The sequence below is a fragment of the Pseudochaenichthys georgianus genome, unplaced genomic scaffold, assembly GCF_902827115.2.
Source record: "Pseudochaenichthys georgianus unplaced genomic scaffold, fPseGeo1.2 scaffold_602_arrow_ctg1, whole genome shotgun sequence".
In the NCBI taxonomy this organism is placed as follows: domain Eukaryota; kingdom Metazoa; phylum Chordata; class Actinopteri; order Perciformes; family Channichthyidae; genus Pseudochaenichthys; species Pseudochaenichthys georgianus.
The window spans coordinates 115,657-136,532 of record NW_027263160.1 but is presented as its reverse complement, the minus strand read 5'-3'; the positions used below and the strand labels follow the sequence as shown (position 1 = coordinate 136,532).

At 41.0% G+C, this 20,876-nt stretch overlaps 1 protein-coding gene across 1 annotated transcript; it reads left to right on the top strand.

Annotated features, from left to right (window-relative positions):
* The first annotated feature begins 612 nt into the window (after positions 1 to 612).
* Positions 613 to 20,633, top strand: LOC117443410 (myelin transcription factor 1-like protein). The gene is made up of 10 exons (XM_034079388.2): positions 613 to 693; positions 3,197 to 3,265; positions 5,749 to 5,811; positions 5,932 to 6,015; positions 10,958 to 11,179; positions 11,694 to 11,785; positions 11,866 to 11,969; positions 13,653 to 13,796; positions 15,896 to 15,958; positions 16,801 to 20,633. Exons 2-10 carry the CDS (start codon positions 3,237 to 3,239, stop codon positions 16,939 to 16,941), a joined length of 942 nt encoding a protein of 313 aa, XP_033935279.2. The 5' UTR covers positions 613 to 693; positions 3,197 to 3,236; the 3' UTR covers positions 16,942 to 20,633.
* Positions 20,634 to 20,876: the final 243 nt, after the last annotated feature.

Here is a 20,876-nt window from a genome sequence, read left to right as displayed (position 1 = left end):
GTGTGTGTGTGTGTGTGTGTGTGTGTGCGTGTGTGTGAGTGTGTGTGTGGTGTGTGTGTGTGCGTGCACGTGTGTGTGTGTGTGTGTGTGTGTGTGTGTGTGTGTGTGTGTGTGTACTCAATCATTACAATAACAGGTCATATAACTGCTTGGTCACAAACGATGCAGATTGAGATCCAGGCGTCCTCCGGGCGAGGGCATCCAGCTCAGTATTACATGAATGAAACTCCCACAGAAGGAACAAGAATATCAAGGGTATATCAGGGTTTCCTGTTCTCGTAAATTCACCCCAAATTAAAATCGTTGTTATTTTGTTGTAAACAAATCATTTGATAAACGGAAGAACGTTTTAAAAGGCGTACATTATCGCTAAATCGCTTCCTCAAACGAGCCAATCAGAACTGCTATATCTGCCTAACTATAAGTCGTCATCGGCAATCCTCTCTCAACGCGACATTATATTTTTAAAGGACGCATTAAATGATGTATTGATTATTCTGCGTCCGATACGATTATAATCCACGTCGTGACGTGTCGTAGTCTTCTTATTTCTCGTCCCTGCACCAGGGCGACGAGATGGACCCGTTCCAGGAGCTGATGGACGAGCAGCGCTACCCGGCGGAGGTCGCCATGCCCAGCCCCCAAACACCACAAGTACCCGCCCTGCAAGGAGGGCAAGAAGGAGCTCATCACGTAAGAAGCCTCTGAAGCTTTCGGTGGAAGCGTCAGCCAATCAAATCATATGCCAGTACAAGCTCTAGCCAATCAAACCGCTGCTTGTGTGTCAGGGGCCAACAGTCTGTCACAGGTTTTATTCACTTCCTTTTCGTTTACACGGCACGATACCTTTCGACCAATCACGTGTTAGGAGATGCTCACTGACGCGCTGCTAACACACATGTTTATGTTAAAGGTACAAAAGTATCTTTAAATAAAGTAAAGGACGAAACAGCTTCAACCCTGAATAACAAGCTTACATAAAAGCCAAGAAGACTTCAAGATGTCGTCATGGCAACCGTTATCTGACTTTCATCGTCAAGTCAAAGTCAACGTTATTGTCAATCTTTCAGTTTGTGTGTACAGACAGAGAGATCGAAATACCATTTCCCACAATCCAGAATACAAAATACAAATATATATACAAATATATATACAAATATGTATACAAATATTTATACAAATATTTATATACCTATACTGTATACAATCAACAGACACATTTATACATATGCACACATTAAGATAAAAGCACAACAATCAATCAGTCACTTCGTTATTATTTGAGGAAAGTTAGACCAGTCCCCACTTCTTCATGTCTCTTCCACATCAACATGTGTCCCCTCTTCTTCATGTCTCTTCCACATCAACATGTGTCCCCTCTTCTTCATGTCTCTTCCACATCAACATGTGTCCCCTCTTCTTCATGTCTCTTCCACATCACCATGTGTCCCCTCTTCTTCATGTCTCTTCCACATCAACATGTGTCCCCTCTTCTTCATGTCTCTTCCACATCAACATGTGTCCCCTCTTCTTCATGTCTCTTCCACATCAACATGTGTCCCCTCTTCTTCATGTCTCTTCCACATCAACATGTGTCCCCTCTTCTTCATGTCTCTTCCACATCAACATGTGTCCCCTCTTCTTCATGTCTCTTCCACATCACCATGTGTCCCCTCTTCTTCATGTCTCTTCCACATCAACACGTGTCCCCTCTTCTTCATGTCTCTTCCACATCAACATGTGTCCCCTCTTCTTCATGTCTCTTCCACATCAACATGTGTCCCCTCTTCTTCATGTCTCTTCCACATCAACATGTGTCCCCTCTTCTTCATGTCTCTTCTACATCAACATGTGTCCCCTCTTCTTCATGTCTCTTCTACATCAACATGTGTCCCCTCTTCTTCACGTCTCTTCTACATCAACATGTGTCCCCTCTTCCTCATGTCTCTTCTACATCAACATGTGTCCCCTCTTCTTCATGTCTCTTCGACATCAACATGTGTCCCCTCTTCCTCATGTCTCTTCTACATCAACATGTGTCCCCTCTTCTTCATGTCTCTTCTACATCAACATGTGTCCCCTCTTCTTCATGTCTCTTCCACATCAACACGTGTCCCCTCTTCTTCATGTCTCTTCCACATCAACACGTGTCCCCTCTTCTTCATGTCTCTTCTACATCAACATGTGTCCCCTCTTCTTCATGTCTCTTCTACATCAACATGTGTCCCCTCTTCTTCATGTCTCTTCCACATCAACACGTGTCCCCTCTTCTTCATGTCTCTTCTACATCAACATGTGTCCCCTCTTCTTCATGTCTCTTCTACATCAACATGTGTCCCCTCTTCTCCATGTCTCTTCTACATCAACATGTGTCCCCTCTTCCTCATGTCTCTTCTACATCAACATGTGTCCCCTCTTCTTCATGTCTCTTCCACATCAACATGTGTCCCCTCTTCTCCGTGTCTCTTCTACATCAACATGTGTCCCCTCTTCTTCATGTCTCTTCGACATCAACATGTGTCCCCTCTTCTTCACGTCTCTTCTTCATCAACATGTGTCCCCTCTTCTCCATGTCTCTTCTACATCAACATGTGTCCTCTCTTCTTCATGTCTCTTCTACATCAACATGTGTCCCCTCTTCTTCATGTCTCTTCTACATCAACACGTGTCCCCTCTTCTTCATGTCTCTTCTACATCAACATGTGTCCCCTCTTCTTCATGTCTCTTCTACATCAACATGTGTCCCCTCTGTGTAAAGAGCCACTTTATGATGTCATAACGATGTGTTGTCTTGAGTAACCATTAGCCAATCAGCCATCAGCAACAAGGTAACCCCCCCCCCCTTGTCACCTGAATCTCCTCTAGAGCTCCATTGAGTTCTTTGTAACCAGATGTCTCTCAGAGGGGCGTGGGGAGGGGCTCCTTATTTTCATCTACAGTAACAGACAGAGAATCAGCACTTTGGAAACAGGGCTGAAACAGAGGGGATTATGGGTAATGCTGCAATGATCTGTTTGGTGTTTCAGCCAATCAGAGACAGGCTCTGTGTATATCTCAGACCTGTGATATATTGATGAAGAACAGTATAATAGTGGACCTTTAAAAAGTTTCTGTGTTTAAGTTTGAGTATAAATATTGAATTATTGTAAATATTGAAGTATTGTAAGTATTGTTCGTCTCTCTTCTCCTCCCGCAGGTTGTCGAGCTGCCAGCTGGCCGACAAGAACATCCGCGGGATGATGAGTCCCAACGCACAAGAACTCAGGTGATTCTTCAGTTTGAAATTCTCCGGGCATGTTCAGAGCATGGCTGCAGTCAAGACCGCCAAGCGAGACCTGGGCTGCGGTCAAATACTCAAAATACGTTTGTCCTACGGGAAGTGTTTTCCTAACCGCTTTCCCAAAAGGTCAATTGGTCAAAAGGACGACTGCGGGGCAAAGAGATCGACTTCAGAGACGATGGAGATGTCGGTTTGTTTTAAAAGAAAATGAGCACATCCAAAACTACGCTATTTGGCCAGCTACCTTTTCACGGTTGCTCGAGAGCTCATTGACATTCCGTTGAACATCTTTCTTACATTTTTTGGAGTAACGAAAAAAAGAAAAGAGAAGGGACTGGAGAAGATGGAATAATAAACCGCCAACATTAAAGCCATGGATTTGGATTTATAGCCACACATGCCAAGCATCAATCTGTCACTGTTTTAGGTTTTATTCAGGCAATGCAAGGTAAGGGTTGGAGACCAGACCAAACCAGACCAGACCAGAAGAGACCAGACCAAACCAGACCGGACCAGAACGGATCTGAACAGACCAAACCAGACCAGAAGAGACCAGACCAAACCAGACCAAACCAGAAGAGACCAGACCAAACCAGACCAAACAGAACGGATCTGAACAGAACGGATCTGAACAGACCAAACCAGACCAGACCAGACCAGACCAGAAGAGACCAGACCAAACCAGACCAGACCAGAATGGATCAGAACAGACCAAACCAGACCAGAAGAGACCAGACCAAACCGGACCAGACCAGAAGAGACCAGACCAAACTAGAACATATCAGACCAGACCAAACCAGACCAGACCAGACCAGACCAGACCAGAAGAGACCAGACCAAACCAAACCAGAATATATCAGACCAGACCAAACCAGACCAGAAGAGACCAGACGAGACCAGACCAAACCAGACCAGACCAGAAGAGACCAGACCAGAACAGAACGGATCAGAACAGACCAAACCAGAACAAACCAGACCAGACCAGACCAGACCAGATCTACACATTGAAGGACATTCAATAATCTGACCAAGACTAACAGAAAACCAGGATTTAATTACAAGCTGAAACTAACGAGGGGATGAAGTGCAGCTAACGCAAGGACAGACAAGCAAAACAGGCGGGAAAACACTCAAAGACAGGAAGTAACAAGTCACAGTGGGAGAGAACTTCAACATAAAACAGGAATCAGATCAAAAACAAGGATCTTGACATAGAAAAGTTCGTACATCTAGTACAGTTAGTTAGGAATCTTCCCAAGAAAGATGGATCCTAAGATGATTTGACCGCAGACCTTCAAGACCTTCAAAATAAAACAGGAATCAGATAAAACAAACATCTTGACATAGTTAGCATTAAAACAATTCGTACAGCTAATACAGTTCGTACAGCTAGTACAGTTCGTACAGCTAGTACAATTCGTACAGCTAGTACAGTTCGTTAGGAATCATCCTAAACATTTTTATTCTAGCATGATTTGACCGCAGACCTTCAAAATAAAACAGGAATCAGATCAAAACGAAGATCTTGGCTTTGTTAGCATTAAAACAATTCGTACAGCTAGTACAGTTCGTTAGCAATCTTCCCAAGAAAGATGGATCCTAAGAGGATTTGACCGCAGACCTTCAAGAACTTCAAAATAAAACAGGAATCAGATCAAAAACAAGGATCTTGACATAGAAAAGTTCGTACATCTAGTACAGTTAGTTAGGAATCTTCCCAAGAAAGATGGGTTCCAAGATGATTTGACCGCAGACCTTCAAAATAAAACAGGAAATAGATCAAAACAAGGATCTTGAACGAAAGATGGATTCCAAGATGATTTGACAGCAGACCTTCAAGACCTTCAAAATAAAACGGGAATCATATCAAAACAAAGATCTTGACATAGTTAGCATTAAAACAATTCGTACAGCTAATACAGTTCGTTAGGAATCATCCTAAACATTTTTATTCTAGCATGATTTGACTGCAGACCTTCAAAATAAAACAGGACATAGATCAAAACGAAGATCTTGGCTTTGTTAGCATTAAAACAATTCGTACAGCTAATACAGTTCGTACAGCTAGTACAGCTAGTACAGTTCGTTAGCAATATTCCCAAGAAAGATGGATTCTAAGAGGATTTGACCGCAGACCTTCAAAATAAAACAGGAAATAGATCAAAACAAGGATCTTGAACGAAAGATGGATTCCAAGATGATTTGACAGCAGACCTTCAAGACCTTCAAAATAAAACAGGAATCAGATAAAACAAAGATCTTGACATAGTTAGCATTAAAACAATTCGTACAGCTAATAAAGTTCGTACAGCTAGTACAGTTCGTACAGCTAGTACAGTTCGTACAGCTAGTACAGTTCGTTAGCAATCTTCCCAAGAAAGATGGATCCTAAGAGGATTTGACCGCAGACCAGGCCTGGATGGTGGTAAATTCAGGGCCGTTTCTTAACGCTTCTGTTTGTGCCTCAGGTGTCCGACCCCCGGCTGCGATGGATCTGGACACATCACTGGAAACTATGCCTCCCACAGGAGGTGCAGTAACCACGCTTTAGACAACAACTGGCTGCAGTCATGCTTGGAGATGCAACAAATGAAATAATCAGTACTCCCCTGTACCGGTTTTTATACATATGTGTGTCTTCTGTCCCGCAGTTTGTCCGGTTGTCCACGAGCCAAGAAGAGCGGCATCAAAATCCTCCACAGCAAAGAGGAAAAGGACGACCAGGAGCCAATCAAGTACGAGTTGTTATCTTTTAATATGAATAATGGGAAGTTTCAGCAGTTTGAATAGTACCCTCCAAAAAGTATCTTTGCAATCATATTATTCCATCAATTGACTGAATAAGGCTCTTAGATGAGCTCCTCACCTCTCTGATGGAAGAGAGCCAGACACCTTCATCACATCCAGTCACAGAGATGTGTCTCACAGCCACAAAGCTAAATAAATCCATCATGACCCCGAGCGGTCGAGAAGGAAAGGACAAACAGAAGGACGATGACAACCAGTTCATTTTGTGACATTAATGAGAGAGAACATTATATTTTTTGAGCAGATATCAAGCATGTATGACTTTGGTTTGGAAACCGGTTGCCTGTTTACACTTCCAGCAGACGCCTATTCAAATACGGATTCATTTGTAGGAACTAGGGCTGTCAGTCGATTCAAATAGTTAATCGTGATTAATCGCACATTTTTTATCTGTTCTAAATCAGTGTTTCTCAAACCTTTTCACACCAAGGACACTTAACCAATTAAAAAACACTCGCGGACCACCTAACTCCACATATATCCAAACACATCGTTTTTCTAGAACAGATTACAAATCGCCTGAAAATGGTACAAACAGGTGGCAGCATGTGTGATGAAGGTGTTGCGCTGGGCTATATCATGCAATTGAAAGTGAAATTAAGCTCGTTCCATCGTGGAGATATTCCCGCGAGAGTGCGGAAAACTTAAATAGATTAATTTATTTCAAATGTGAAATGTTACCAATATACTCACGGACCACTAGGGGGCGCTCGCGGACCACACTTTGAGAAGCACTGATCTAAATGTACCTTATAGGAATATTTTTAAAGTTTTTAATACTCTTATCAACATATGAGTGGACAAATATGCTTTATGCAATTTTTTATGATCATTTGAACAATGACAAATATCCTCATGAATATTAAACACAACAACCTGGAACCTCTCATACAATAATACAATACAACGTGTGTGTGTGTGTGTGTGTGTGTGTGTGTGTGTGTGTGTGTGTGTGTGTGTGTGTGTGTGTGTGCGTGCGTGCGTGTGTGCGTGCGTGCGTGTGTGTGTGTGTGTGTGTGTGTGGACTAGCATTACTATACTTGTGGGGACCTAAATCTGTTTACATAGTCACGTGTGGGGACTCGCCTCCCTTATGGGGACACATTGGAGGTCCCCATAAGGGGGATCATTAATTTTAGGCTGAAGACTTGGTTCAGGTTAGGATAAGTCTCTAGGAAATGCATGTAAGTCAATGTAATGTCCCCTGAAGGGATGTATACATGGTGTGTGTGTGTGTGTGTGTGTGTGTGTGTGTGTGTGTGTGTGTGTGTGTGTGTGTGTGTGTGTGTGTGTGTGTGTGTGTGTGTGTGTGTGTGTGTGTGTGTGTGTGTGTGTGTGTGTGTGTGTGTGTGTGTGATGGATCGTTGGAGCTCAGCTCGAACGGGAGCTGCCTGGACGCTGTGATCATGTTGCTGAGTGTGCTGACTTCTCCTCCAATGTCCCGCTGTCTGCTTCCTGCATCAAGTCAAGTGCTCGGTGCAGTTGTGGCGAAATGTCGCTCCTCTGTTTTAATTGAAACAGCTCCTTATATCCGTTAGCGCAGCTAGCTAGCACCAGATGCTAACAACAACAATGCACGAAAGGTCTCTCTCTCGCTCGCTCGCGCCGCTCACACACACACACTCACACACACTCACACACACACCCTCCCGGTCCTCCCGATGGCCAGGCGGTGCCTGCCGGTGAGCGTGGAAGTGTGGTCTGCCACAAGCGGGCGGCAGGAGCGGGGCTGTCAGCATCAGCTTGTAGATGGTATTTTAAACTCGATGCGCTCTGAAACTACGGGGCGCCGAGGACAAACAATACACATGCGTTAATCGCGTTAAAATAATTAGTGGCGTTAATTTTTTGTTGCGTTATTAACGCGTTAACTTGACAGCCCTAATAGGAACGTTTCGGACAATTTGAGGATTCAAAGTCTACTATGGACTCCCCTTTGTCCCGTTGACAAGATTCAGATACGGTACTTTAGTGACATGCTCGATGAAGTTGCAACAAGCTTTGCACACTTGGGTCGTTTTCTAAATCAATATTTTTACTTTAATTCAACCGGCGGCTGCGTTGTTGCCCCGATAGTGTCAATAAAACAAAAACAGCTGCCTTTTGCTGCTGGAACAACGTGGACATATTACTTAAGACGATTCATTGATTAATATAATTCTTGTATCTGTCTCTGTTGACTAATTGATGAGTAATCTAACTTGAAAATGGACCAACAAACCTGCCCCTTAGAACATCTGTATTGATACCGTTTTCCTAACTTTATAACTTCAACATTTCCTACGAATATAAAGAGATATAAAGATAGCCTCATTACAGTGACAGTTCTCGCACAGATCCATCCACCGTCTCTTACAATGCGGCCCGTGTGCGCTGACCTTTCTAACTTTGGGAGGGAATATTTTAGAAAGGATCGACGGTCAGTTTTCCACTTCCCGTTTCCCAGCAGACCCGATCCACTAAACGTTAGCACCAGCGAGCGTTTGACATTTCCCTTAAAGCAGATCCGTAACGCTAAGACAAAACGACCTTGAGAGTCTAAGTTCAGCGCGTGTCAGTCTGCGGCCAGCTGTTGCTGCTCCGTTGTTAACGGTGGGTAATAATTACGCTTAACCTCAGCTCAGGTTTCTAATCAGAACAAAGGAAGGCGTTTAGGGAGAAGCAGCGGAGGCGGGAAATTGAGGAGGTGTCATCTGCAGAGCAAGCTGAGCGCGTCCTGCTCGTCTGTGGGGCCTCGGAAATTACCGTATTGACCGAATATAAGAAGACTCTTTTTCAAGACCCATTGTTGGGAAAATACCGTTTCTTTGCTCTGGGAAACGGACCGGGCAACGCTTTTCTCTCACCGTTTGCATTTTAAGGCAGTCTTTGGGCTCTCCATCTTCTATCCTTCACTCAGGAACACCATTATCTTAAAATTGGCATCGTAACTTCGCCTCTCTTGATTATTTAGTTAGTTTAGTTTAGTCCATTTATTGAACATGTCAGAAACAAAAAAAAAATATAACAATAATATATATATATATTCTCTTTTTTTCACTCAGATTAATAATTATAGCAAAGTACCAAAAAATAAATAAATAACAAACCAAAATAAATAATAATAATAATGTTCAGATAGTCTCTGTTCATGTTCAACAGGGGCAAGAAGAAGCTTAAAACACGTTTCTGGTCCTCCCCCCTCTAACATATATGTTTCTTATAAAACATTAGGTCATCGTCATCAGCGACATGTTTGTCTTGTTAATCTTTTTTATTTATTTTACAAAACAATCAGAAAGAAATTACTTTTTACAAGAAATAACAACAAAGGGATTTCACAGGTCTGTTCAGAACCATGAATGATTTGACTCCTAAATAATACTTTCAGTTTAGATAGACTTGCATCGTTACCGTTATTCCACAGACTAACACCTTTTGATGAGATGCAATGGAGTTTGGCATTTGTTCGTACGGGTGGTTTTTTTAACTTTTATTAACTCGGCTGCTTTTGAGCCACGTTGTTCGAGTTGGTCTCGATCTCTCTCCTGTTGCTGTTACCGTACTTTCAGATGGTGTCTCACTCGTTTGACTCAATCTGTTGTTGTGACTGTGTAATTACATCGAAAAGTCTAGACCACCGAATTTAAGACGACCCCTCTTTTCCAGATTTTTATATTCGGGTCAATACGTTAATTGTGACCTCGCTCCTCCGTTACAAGTGTCCCGAACGGACACTTTGGACACATCTGCAGCGGTTTTTCATGTTTTAGCTTAATAACTAAAGGTGTGCAATCTCATGAAAAGTAATTGTTTGTTTCCCGTGTTTCCCTACAAATGGATTTCCAAATAGTCTTTTCAAAAACGTCTGTCTTTACAGGAAACATCTAAGTTAGGGTTGCGCTAAACTGCTGTGTAAGGTTTATAGAAAGATCATGGTTTGGGTAAGAACAACGACTGATAAGCCTGTGAAACAAAGGGAAACAAGATTTTGACTTACTTTAAGAAAGTTTAAAAGATTCAAGATTCAAAGGTTTTATTGTCATGTGCACATACGCTAAAGTGTAGAAATGGCAATGAAATTGTTCTGACCCGAGCTCCTCCAACAATGAAACATATAGAATAAAATACAAAAATACAAAATAAAAAAATGGTGCAAGAAGTCTACATACATGTAAATAGAATATATGAACAAGAACAGAATATGAAATTAAATAATGTACATTAAGACAACATTGAGTGATAACTATTTATGTAAATAAGAAAGCTGATGAATCTAAGGCAGGGGTGTCAAACTCAAGGCCCAGGGGCCAAATCCGGCCCGCGACTTCATTTTATGTGGCCCCACAAGAGCTTGCAAAGAATATAATATGTTTGTTATACGGTTACATGATGATTTACAGAAGCACGTTGCCCATAAACTACATGTCCCACAATGCATCTCAAAGTTGACTTTTTTTCTCAGAATTTGATTTTTTTTTCAAAATGTTACTTTTCTTTTTAAATCATTTTGTGACATTCTCACTGAAGAGACTTGCAATTATTTGCCCTAGACTTCTGCTTTCAGACGTAGTTAATTATGAAGTTATTACCCTATCCAATAATAATCCAATGCAGAGGCAATAATGTCATATAATACATTATTTTATATATATATTAAATATTTGTATATGTATTTTTTAAATAGTCTTAAAGTTACAACCGGTCCTTTGAGTGCAGCCATAATGCTGATGTGGCCGTGATGAAATTGAGTTTGACCCCCCTGATCTAAGGGTTTCAAGAACTCCCCGCGGTAGTTAGAAAAAACGAAGAAATGCAACTAAATTCTGACTTAATTTCCTCTCCTGGTCTTCCTCCTCTTCTTCCTCTTCTTCCTCTTCTTCCTCTCAGGTGTCCCGTGCCGGGTTGTGACGGGCAGGGTCATGTGACGGGGAAGTACGCGTCCCACCGCAGTGCGTCGGGCTGCCCCCTGGCGGCCAAGCGGCAGAAGGACAGCTACGTGAACGGGTCGCAGTTCGTCTGGAAGTCGGGGAAGACGGACGGCATGAGCTGCCCGACGCCCGGCTGCGACGGGTCGGGACACGTCAGCGGGAGCTTCCTCACGCATCGGAGGTGGGCGTGGCTCTGTGTCATTGGCTACTGTTTTAGTTTAAGGACTTTATTTATCCCGAAGGAAATGATGGTGTCATTGGCTACTCTCTTGACGATACGATGAACATAACAATCACTGAGAGAAAACTTGCTCAAAGAGCCTTTAGCGTGCATCTGATCTGGATAGTTTACTTTGCGTTTTCATTGGAGGATAAGATAAGATGGGCGTGGCTAATGTTTTCATGTAAATGTGCGTATGCAGATGATATGCTATAACAGTGACTTCCTAGGCAGTCGCTGGTCATTTGTACTGTAGGATATGACCAATGACAATGGGAAATTACCAATATGCAGAATATAAAATACAAAAACTGATAATTTATTGATCAGTTATTAGAAATGTACTTGTCGTAGTAACACAGACAATTTTATTTGAATGCTAATGAATAAGATTTGTACATTTTGCAGCAAATTGAAAACCCATAGCCGTCAAGTTTTCGTCAATGTGTGTGTGTGTGTGTGTGTTTTATTCCAGTCTGTCTGGTTGTCCCCGTGCCACCTCGGCCATGAAGAAGGCGAGGATGAGCGGCGTGGAGATGCTGACAATCAAGCAAAGAGCGAGCAAAGGTCAGAGTCAAACGCAATAAAAACGATTTTAAAAGAAGAAGAAAGATCTAAATCTGATCACATGATGTTTTCGGTGTCAGGCATCGAAAACGATGAAGAAATCAAACAGCTGGATGAAGAAATCAAAGATCTGAACGAGTCCAACAATCAAGTGGAGTCCGACATGATAAAACTGAGGACACAAGTAAGACCCTTTTCGACTGATTCAGATAAATAGATTAGGTGTATGGGACAGAGTCTAGTGACAGACTAAACATGTGTATTAACTGTTTAACTATTGTCAGTATTAAGGGTTTAAAGCGTTAATATAGAAAAACAATTGTGAAGGGAATTTCACTAAATCAGACTGTAGCCTTTTACATGGAAGAGCTTGCAAAATATTACAAATTATTAAAGGTCAGCTGGCTTTTGTTTACCATATGTAGAGAAAACTAGGCTTTAATCAAAACGGGTTTTTATATGAATAGATATTCAATCTCTACTCAGAATAAAAATGTACACGAAAGATGACAAACTACTGTGAAAAAACATGTGCGGATATTTGAAAATATTGTTCAGAAATGTGCAAAATTGTTGAAGTAAATTCTGCTGACAATTGTTTCCCTCACATGGCAGGTCACCTCGATGGAGACGAACCTGCGTCTACTGACAGACTAAACATGTGTATTAACGGTTTAACTATTGTCAGTATATATATCCTTTATTTAACCAGGTCAATAGCCGCGTTCACACTGCGGTACTTTTTAGTTCATGCGAACTCTTTAGTTCTCATGCACTAAGCACAGATCGCGTTCACACCAGAAAAAGTCCCTGGGGGAGGATTAGGCAAATGAAGCCGCTGGCGTCACTTCTTCTTCTTCTGCTTTGGGTTTACTGGCAGGCCGCAACCCACTTCACGGCGTATACTGCCGCCCAAAGTCCCCGGCCGGAAGTCCCCGGAGTTGGGGAAGGCTTCAGTAGAAGCTGCTGGGAGTCCCAGCAGCTTCTACTGAAGCCTTCCGAGTAAATCGCCAGAACGCCGACACCTCCTCATCTCCACCGCTCCCATGTTTTATTTTGCGTTGCCATAAGTTAGTCTCTCTGCCTTTCTGCGCTGGGCTAATGCTAATGCTAATAATGCTAATGCGAGGATAATAAAATGGCGGCTTCACAAAACTTTTTGGGAGTTTTACGGGGCGTGGTTTGCAATCCGCCAGCCAATCAGGAATATAGCTCTTTTCTCACAAGAGAGCCGCTCGAAAGTCCCTGCTCTCTAGCAGGGACTTTCGAGGGGGTAAAAAGGTTCGCATGAACTACTTTTAGTACCGGCTCTTTTTGGTGTGAACGCGATCATGAACTAAGTTCGCATGAACCTTTGTGGGGAAAAGTACCGCAGTGTGAAGACTCTTTAAGCCGCGTTCAGACGCGTTCAGCCGCGTTGAGACTAATTGAGATTAAGAGCGACCTGGCCAAGAAGGGCAGCATGTACGAAGTTACAACAGATAAAACACAGACGTGACAGGCAGACGAATACAGCTGTAAAACACAAATAAAGTAAAAGTTGCTGACGTTGCTATAGAAACAAGTTGCAACAGGACTTTCACTACATCAGACTGGATGCAGATGATGCAGCCTTTTATATGGAAGAGCTTGCAAAATATTACAAATGATTAAATAGCAGCTGGCTTTTGTTTACCATCCGTAGACAGAACAGGCTTATATACAGTATGACTAGGTATCATATTTGTACTGGAAATAAACATTTACAGAAAAGAATAAGAACTAAACACATATTTGAAAAGTGGAAGAAAGTGGTCGTATTGTTCAGAAATGTGCAAGATTATAACAAAAGGAAATGCTGCTGACAATTGTTTTCCTCTCGTGGCAGATCACCTCGATGGAGACGAACCTGAAGTCCATCGAGGAGGAGAACAAGGAGATCGAGCATCAGAACGACTCACTGCTGCACGAGCTCGCCAACCTCAGCCAGTCGCTCATCAACAGCCTCGCCAACATCCAGCTTCCACACATGGTGAGAGCAGAGGTGGGAAGTAGTGGAGTACAAATACTTTGTTACTTAAGTGCATGTTTCTGGTATCAGTACTTTACTCCACGACTTATTTTTCTGATGACTTACTTTGACCTCTTACATTTTACCCAAATACCTGTACTTTCTACTTCTTACATGTTGAACACAAATACCTGTACTTTCTACTTCTCACATGTTGAACTCAAATACCTGTACTTTCTACTTCTTACATGTTGAACACAAATACTTGTACTTTCTACTTCTCACATGTTGAACTCAAATACCTGTACTTTCTACTTCTTACATGTTGAACACAAATACCTGTACTTTCTACTTCTCACATGTTGAACTCAAATACCTGTACTTTCTACTTCTCACATGTTGAACTCAAATACCTGTATTTTCTACTTCTTACATGTTGAACTCAAATACCTGCTAGTTATGGGTACTTTTTACTGAAGTACACTTCAAAGCCTTTACTTTGACTTGAGTAAAGAAGTTTAGTCAGTACTTCTACTTTCACCAGAGTATTTTTAAACACCAGTATCTGTACTTCTACTTGAGTAAAGGATGTGTGGACTGTTGCCATCTCTGGGTAAGAAACATCTTAAATAAGATAAGATAAGATAAGTACTTTATTGATCCCAATTAGGGGAATGTTTGCGTTGCAGCAGCATAAAAGGAAAAGGCATTGGACATAAGAGAAATGAAAAGACTATAAATAAACAATCCAAAATGTAATCATCTCAAATAGAAATAAAATAGCATGAAAAAATAAATATAAATGTGGAAATACAAATTTACAGTAACAAATAAAAAGCAGGATATTATATATACATTAATTGTGCAAGAAATTGATTATTAAATATTAGATTGAATATAAATGTAAAATGTACAGTGGGAGTTTAAGTCCAGTTATCCAAGAGAAGCTATTTGCACCTCGATGGTACTCTTTTTAAAAACCTTTCAAATGACTTCATTGTAATGGCTTCGTCAAGTTAGATCTACGTTTGGGCATCAAGCCTGAGGAAGTAAAAGAAAATGTTTTTTGATAAGTAACGAAACATTTAAAAGCTTCGAAAGAAATATATTCTAGAATATAGACTCATCAGCTTTGCCTTTGATTAATTTCTGACAAATGTTATCTGACAGATGAGGTTAGGGTTAAAAGAGTGGTAAAAATATAACATGTCAGCATCAGGTCATATTTTGTTGCTTTTCCATCGAAGAAAGTATACTTTTTACGACTTAATAATGTACTAAATATTGTCTATATAGTATATCATCCGATGGATCTTCTGTTAGATGTCTTTCTGTTTCTTGCCTACAGCCATATTTGAATGACATCTCTTGTAGGACAGTAGAGATTCAGACTGATCTGATGCCAGCTAACATCTGTAACGGACTTTAATCCGGGGAGGTGTTAAAGTCGACACTCAGGGTTTTTTCCTCATCTGCTTCTTTCTCTTCACCACCTTCTTCTTTTTTCCCAGCGGTCCATGCTGTGCTTCTTCTTCTGTGCTTTACAACGCCTCACAGAGTTTCACATTAACAAACGGCCTCGTCTCTTTTCAGTTTGAGTGATGGCTGTTTTTACATCATAACGTCTCAGTGAGAAAGAAGACTGGGGCTAATTGGATAATCTCATAGTGTAACCCTAACGTTACCTGGTAGCTAAAGCTCTTTTGCTTTTGTCCTTTTAGTATCGGGGGACAGCACATTCAGTTTTAACAAGGAATGTGATCGTTATCCCTCCTGAATCCACAAATACATAAATAAATATACAAAGTTGCATCTAAATTCCTCAGATTTGTCGATTTGCGTTGGACAGTTTCCAAGCTGCATCGAATTCTTAATTCACCCTTCTAAACTTTGTGTAACCGTTCAGATGTACTCTAGGATAGGTGTTTTGGTTTTAGGGCTCAAAAAGAGTCTTTTGTTTTCAAGATGCATAGTTGTGGAAGCTCTCAGCTGCAGTTTGAACAGAGCCGGAAGGATAATGACTTGTTGAGGCGGACGTTTTTAGTTGTAGCGATGAAGCCTTGTGACGCCACTGTGTGTCCAGCGGGATAATAGACTTCTCTGTCCACCCTCTCCTGTAGAAACCGCTGCCACAGAAAGAGGCCCCAGTAAAGCATAACTGCTGTTTACAGATGCCTCCCAGAGTAAGAGATCCATTTATCCTTTATCCAATTATCCTTCTCTTCTGCACTGTCATCCCTCCCCTCCCAACTACCCATTTGAACTGCAGGTTACAAGAGTTTAGTGCAATTGTTAAACATTTGGATTTTGTACGAGACCGTGTTGTTACTTTCCACAGAAAGCACGAAACACCAGGCAATGAATATAGCCATTAGTTGTAAATCTTGCACGTCATCCTTTGAGAAATTGAACTAAAAAAGCACACAAGAAGGCAAAAGAAAGGGGCCCTATTATCGCGCCTTGAGGAATGCCACCATTTTGAAATATTACTTTTCCAAAGAAACAGCAAACTTGATTTCTTTCCAGTAGAACTTTCCAGTAAAACCCGTTCAAAGTTGTTTCAACACTAGTGCCTGTTCGCTTTGCACACTAGTGTTGAACTCAAACGGTAAGGCTAGTAATGAGGACGACATTTAGACATTTCTTCACGTCCAAAACTCGCCGAACCTCCAGTTGTGTCTCCTTCATCTGCACTCCTTACATCTTCCATTAGTTTTTGTCTCCATATGCTAAACATAAACCTTCCATCCATCCACTAGCCAACCATCCCTCTCCTGATTTGTGCATGAGTTGCTTTTCGTAGACTTTCACAGGATGAAGTATAGATATTAAAAGAGAGATTTAAACGTGATTAAAAATGAAATATTTGTGTAAATAAGCCATGCTTCCCTGATGGTAATCCCTTCCTCCCTTGCTTCCCGCTTGTCCTCCAAACCTTTTCCCAAGACACTGATTCTGTCGAAAAACACAACTCTAATCCCTCTGATTGTTTGTTTCTTCTTCATGGGTTTCTTTTCTCTCACAGGAGCCAATGAATGAACAGAACTTTGACACTTATGTGAGTACATTGACAGACATGTACACTCACCAGGACGAGTACCAGAGCCCGGAGAACAAGGCGCTGCTGGAGAACATCAAACAGGCCGTTCAGGGGATCCAGGTCTAGCCCTGGCTGAGGCCAAAATAACAAATGCAAAGCAAAAACAACAACAACAAAAAATCAAAAAGAGGGTTACGGGTTGTTTTTTGCTGCTGTAATCTACGATAGCTCTTTTAATTCTACTGCTGTTATGCTCTCAACTCCATGGGTATCTTTTTTTTTTTATCATTTTGATTGTCGTTGCCTTGCTTTGAAAAACAACGTTTTAAACGAGCATTCACGTTTTGTACATTTTCATATGACCTAATATAATGTGATGTACTGTTTATAGCTGCTAATGTATGCACATTCTAGTGTATATGTATTTATTTATTTATTGTAAGCTTGAATCATTTCTTATTTGAACGCGAAAAAACTGGGCGTCACGGGTTACATGGGGAGCAGAAAGGAAAAAGGGAAAGCCGAAGAGCAATCATTTTTGAAAGGCTTTTCTCACGCGCTGAACACAGGTTGTTTAATGGATGTAAATCATTGATATTTGTAATGTTTGAAAACAATATTACTGTAAATCTTTAGCTAAAGTAGAAGAAGAACCGATGCTTTAAGCAAGAAGATTTCAAACATCATGACACGGAAACTTACTGGTGCAAATCCCATCATCCCCTTCGGAGTTGTTTCGTTTTAAACCGTCGCTTTTCTTTGTTGGAGAACGAAGCGGAAAGACCAATGGCTACGGAAAACGTAGGAGACAATCTGCCATTCTGAATTTCTTTTAATCATCAACCTTGAACTAGCTAATAAGGCAATGTGTCAGCAATATTGGTACGATAATATAAAATTGTTGGTTTAGATATGGGATGCAATCTATATGAAAAAAAATGTTTGGGTATATGCAATTTCTTATGAATAAAACTAGCATAGAGCAGATAGATCTTTTTACTAACTATAAATGTATTGCGTTTTGTATAACCTTTTACTACAATCATGTTTTAGGAATCTGACGCGGGTGAAAGGACTTTGGTTCTGTCATGTTCGACTTTGCACAGGGACACCTTTGTTTCCATGTTTTGATGTTTTTATTGTCGATTAAGAGGCACTTGGCAGGCGTATGGATTTGTAGATATGATTTTTTCTATCTAAAGGCTGACGGCTCCACTGGACTTACAGGGTCAAACGTCCCCATCCATCGTTGTATATTGCACTCGTTCTGTAGAAAACGTCTTTTCAATCATGCATCCTATTGTGTGAGACACAATGGGAAATGATGGCAGGCGACATGATGACCAAGCAGCACTTTTTATTATTATCTTTGATTGTTATTGAAAAGATGAAGAAAAACTAAGCCAGCAGTCGTGAACGCGACGTCTGCGCACTGAATCTACCGACTGAGTATTTGATCTGAATCGGCCTTACGTTGACATTCAGTCTGAAATCACAGGACTGACTGAACATGTTTTCTGAACACCGTCGATCATGCATGCACTTTATTGGAGTTTGTCAAAGTATTATCACGTGGTAAATGGAGCAAAAACTGTACAGCGAGTTTGTGGAAACTGTGACTTTGACAAGACTCTGTGCTGGTGATTCCTGGATGAAAGAACCCTGACACAGATTTAACTGAGAAGACGAGTTATTTAAAGGAAAACTCCCCCTCTGGTCCCCCTACATTGTTGACCTCCACCACTTAAAGTTTATTTTAAATCCTCTCTAAAACATTACCCTTTTCTATAAGTATTGGAAAGGCTCCTTTTCTATCCGCATTATGTATGGATTGTATTGCATTGGTTAATATAAGAACTGTTTCTCGTTGGTCAACCTGACGATAGAGAAATGTGAGGAGCTTGTTTCGGCTGTGTAGGGTTCCATAAAAGTAACATTTACATACCGTACTTTTCGGACTATAAGCCGCGACTTTTCCCCCCATTTTGTTTGTACAGCTAACGGCCACTAGGGAACCTCCTAAATCTATGGATTGTACAGGTAACATTAACCACCTTTAACACTACGGGCTCTAGGACCGGTCCGCGCCCTCCACCTTTAAGGGGCGGGAAAAGCTGGAGGCCGGAAAAGAGTGAGACAGGTCGCGCGCCAAAGTCAAAGTGGAACCGAGAGACGGAACGAGAGCAAGACAGACGGACAGTTTAGCTGCTGCGGCTCATATGCAGGTGCGCTTTATAGTCCGAAAAGTACGGTATGTCTTCTGGGTAGACTATGTTTGGTTACTGTCAGTTCAATTGTCAAAAAGATGAACAGCTATACGAGAAACATATTTGAGTCGAAGGAACAAACCTGGAAAAGATAACGGTTTTAAACTGTACCCTGTACATTATGTTGTATGTCATCATTATTGTTGTTCTGTTGTTTTTATGTTACATGTGTAACTAATGTCCTGCCGGTCACCTTGAAGAAGAGATCTTTTGATATCAAGGGGCTTCACCTGGTTAAATAAAGGCTTCAAACAAACACATCCAATCACAACGTTTAAACCCCAGCTTTCCGCGCTCACCCTTAATGAAAGTCGAAACATGAAGATTATTCTTTTTGGAAAACGACATTTTGAGTTCCCTTTGAGTTATTGGGGCCTTTCTGGACGATAACGTTGGCCCTAAGCCTTTGTGACATCTGGTTTCTTCTCCATAGCAACCATGGGTATATTGAAATATTTAGACCCATCCACTATAACATATTGGCGGTGAGAGATTGCGATTTCTCAAAAGCGAAATCATCAATCTGGTTCAGCGTCGAACTCAACCTTTTCTGAAAAGGAGCTCGGTTGCAGATTTCCTACTTTTGTCAGAATGCCTTTCAATGGAGAAACGGACCGGAAGCAATCGCTCAAATAATAAATATACAATTATTTTCGCCCTGAGGTAGCCACCCCCAACTTTCCATGTGACAATATGTTCAGCATTTTGTTTTCTAAATGAAGTTAGAAAAGACATCAAGAGTATTTGATAAGTAGGGGCTGGTTGGGCTTGAAATACACACTTTAACTCACTTTCAAATGTGTAGGAACTATGTATAGATATAATTTAAAAGACATTTAAGGTATCCTCAACTTTGACGAAATCATGAAGATTTAATTGTGAATGAGGAAAGGATCCGGTTTCCAATCAGTCTCCCACAGGAAGGAACGGCTAACTGGGGGAGTTTTCCTTTAGAGATGCGTCTTCTTTGGACTTTTACTGCAAAGCCTCATTCCCTGATTTCACATCTCTGTCCAAAGCTTTGTGTCTGCAGCTTCCTGCCAGTAAACTTCTGCTTCTGACGGCTTGTATTTTTTATTTAGTGGGTTATTCTTAACTGAAAACAAAGGAGATGGGAGTTAAAGCACAATTCTGCCACTTAAAGACAATTCAATAGACTAGATATTGTAATATCAGATGTAAAAGCTAAACTGTAACTATTTACATAGAAAAATCTCAACACTAACATGTGACATGCTAGAATGCAAAATAAATCCATATGAATATTTGTGAAATCATCAGTTTATGAAAATGTTAGTTTCTTTTGGGCGGTGCATTGATAAAGGGGTTTTTATACAACATTCATTTTCTCTCCTTTTCACCCCTTTCTCCGTGTCACTCGCAAACAGTTTTTCTTACCACATGGCATGGGTTTTGTTGATATTTTTGCTGTATGTTTAAGGTCACGAGTTGCTACGTGATATTTTAATTTCACTTGTGAAGTTTGTACAATTTTTATCATGCTGGTGTTGGCATCTCTTGCTCTGAATAAATCTTGTGTTGCAACACTGATTACGTCCTGTTCTTGCTATGGAAACTGATTTGAGGAAAGCTAATAATGAAAAGATCACACTGTTTTAGCATATTTAAGCATTATGCTGTATACTATACTGTAATATGATATTGTTCTTCCTTCTAAGGTTTGAATTGCCAATAAGTCATTCATCACAGTTAACAGGGTGGGTGTTGTTGACAGCGCAATTAACTTAACACTTTTAAGGGTCGTAAATGCCATTTTGGGATACACTATTTTTT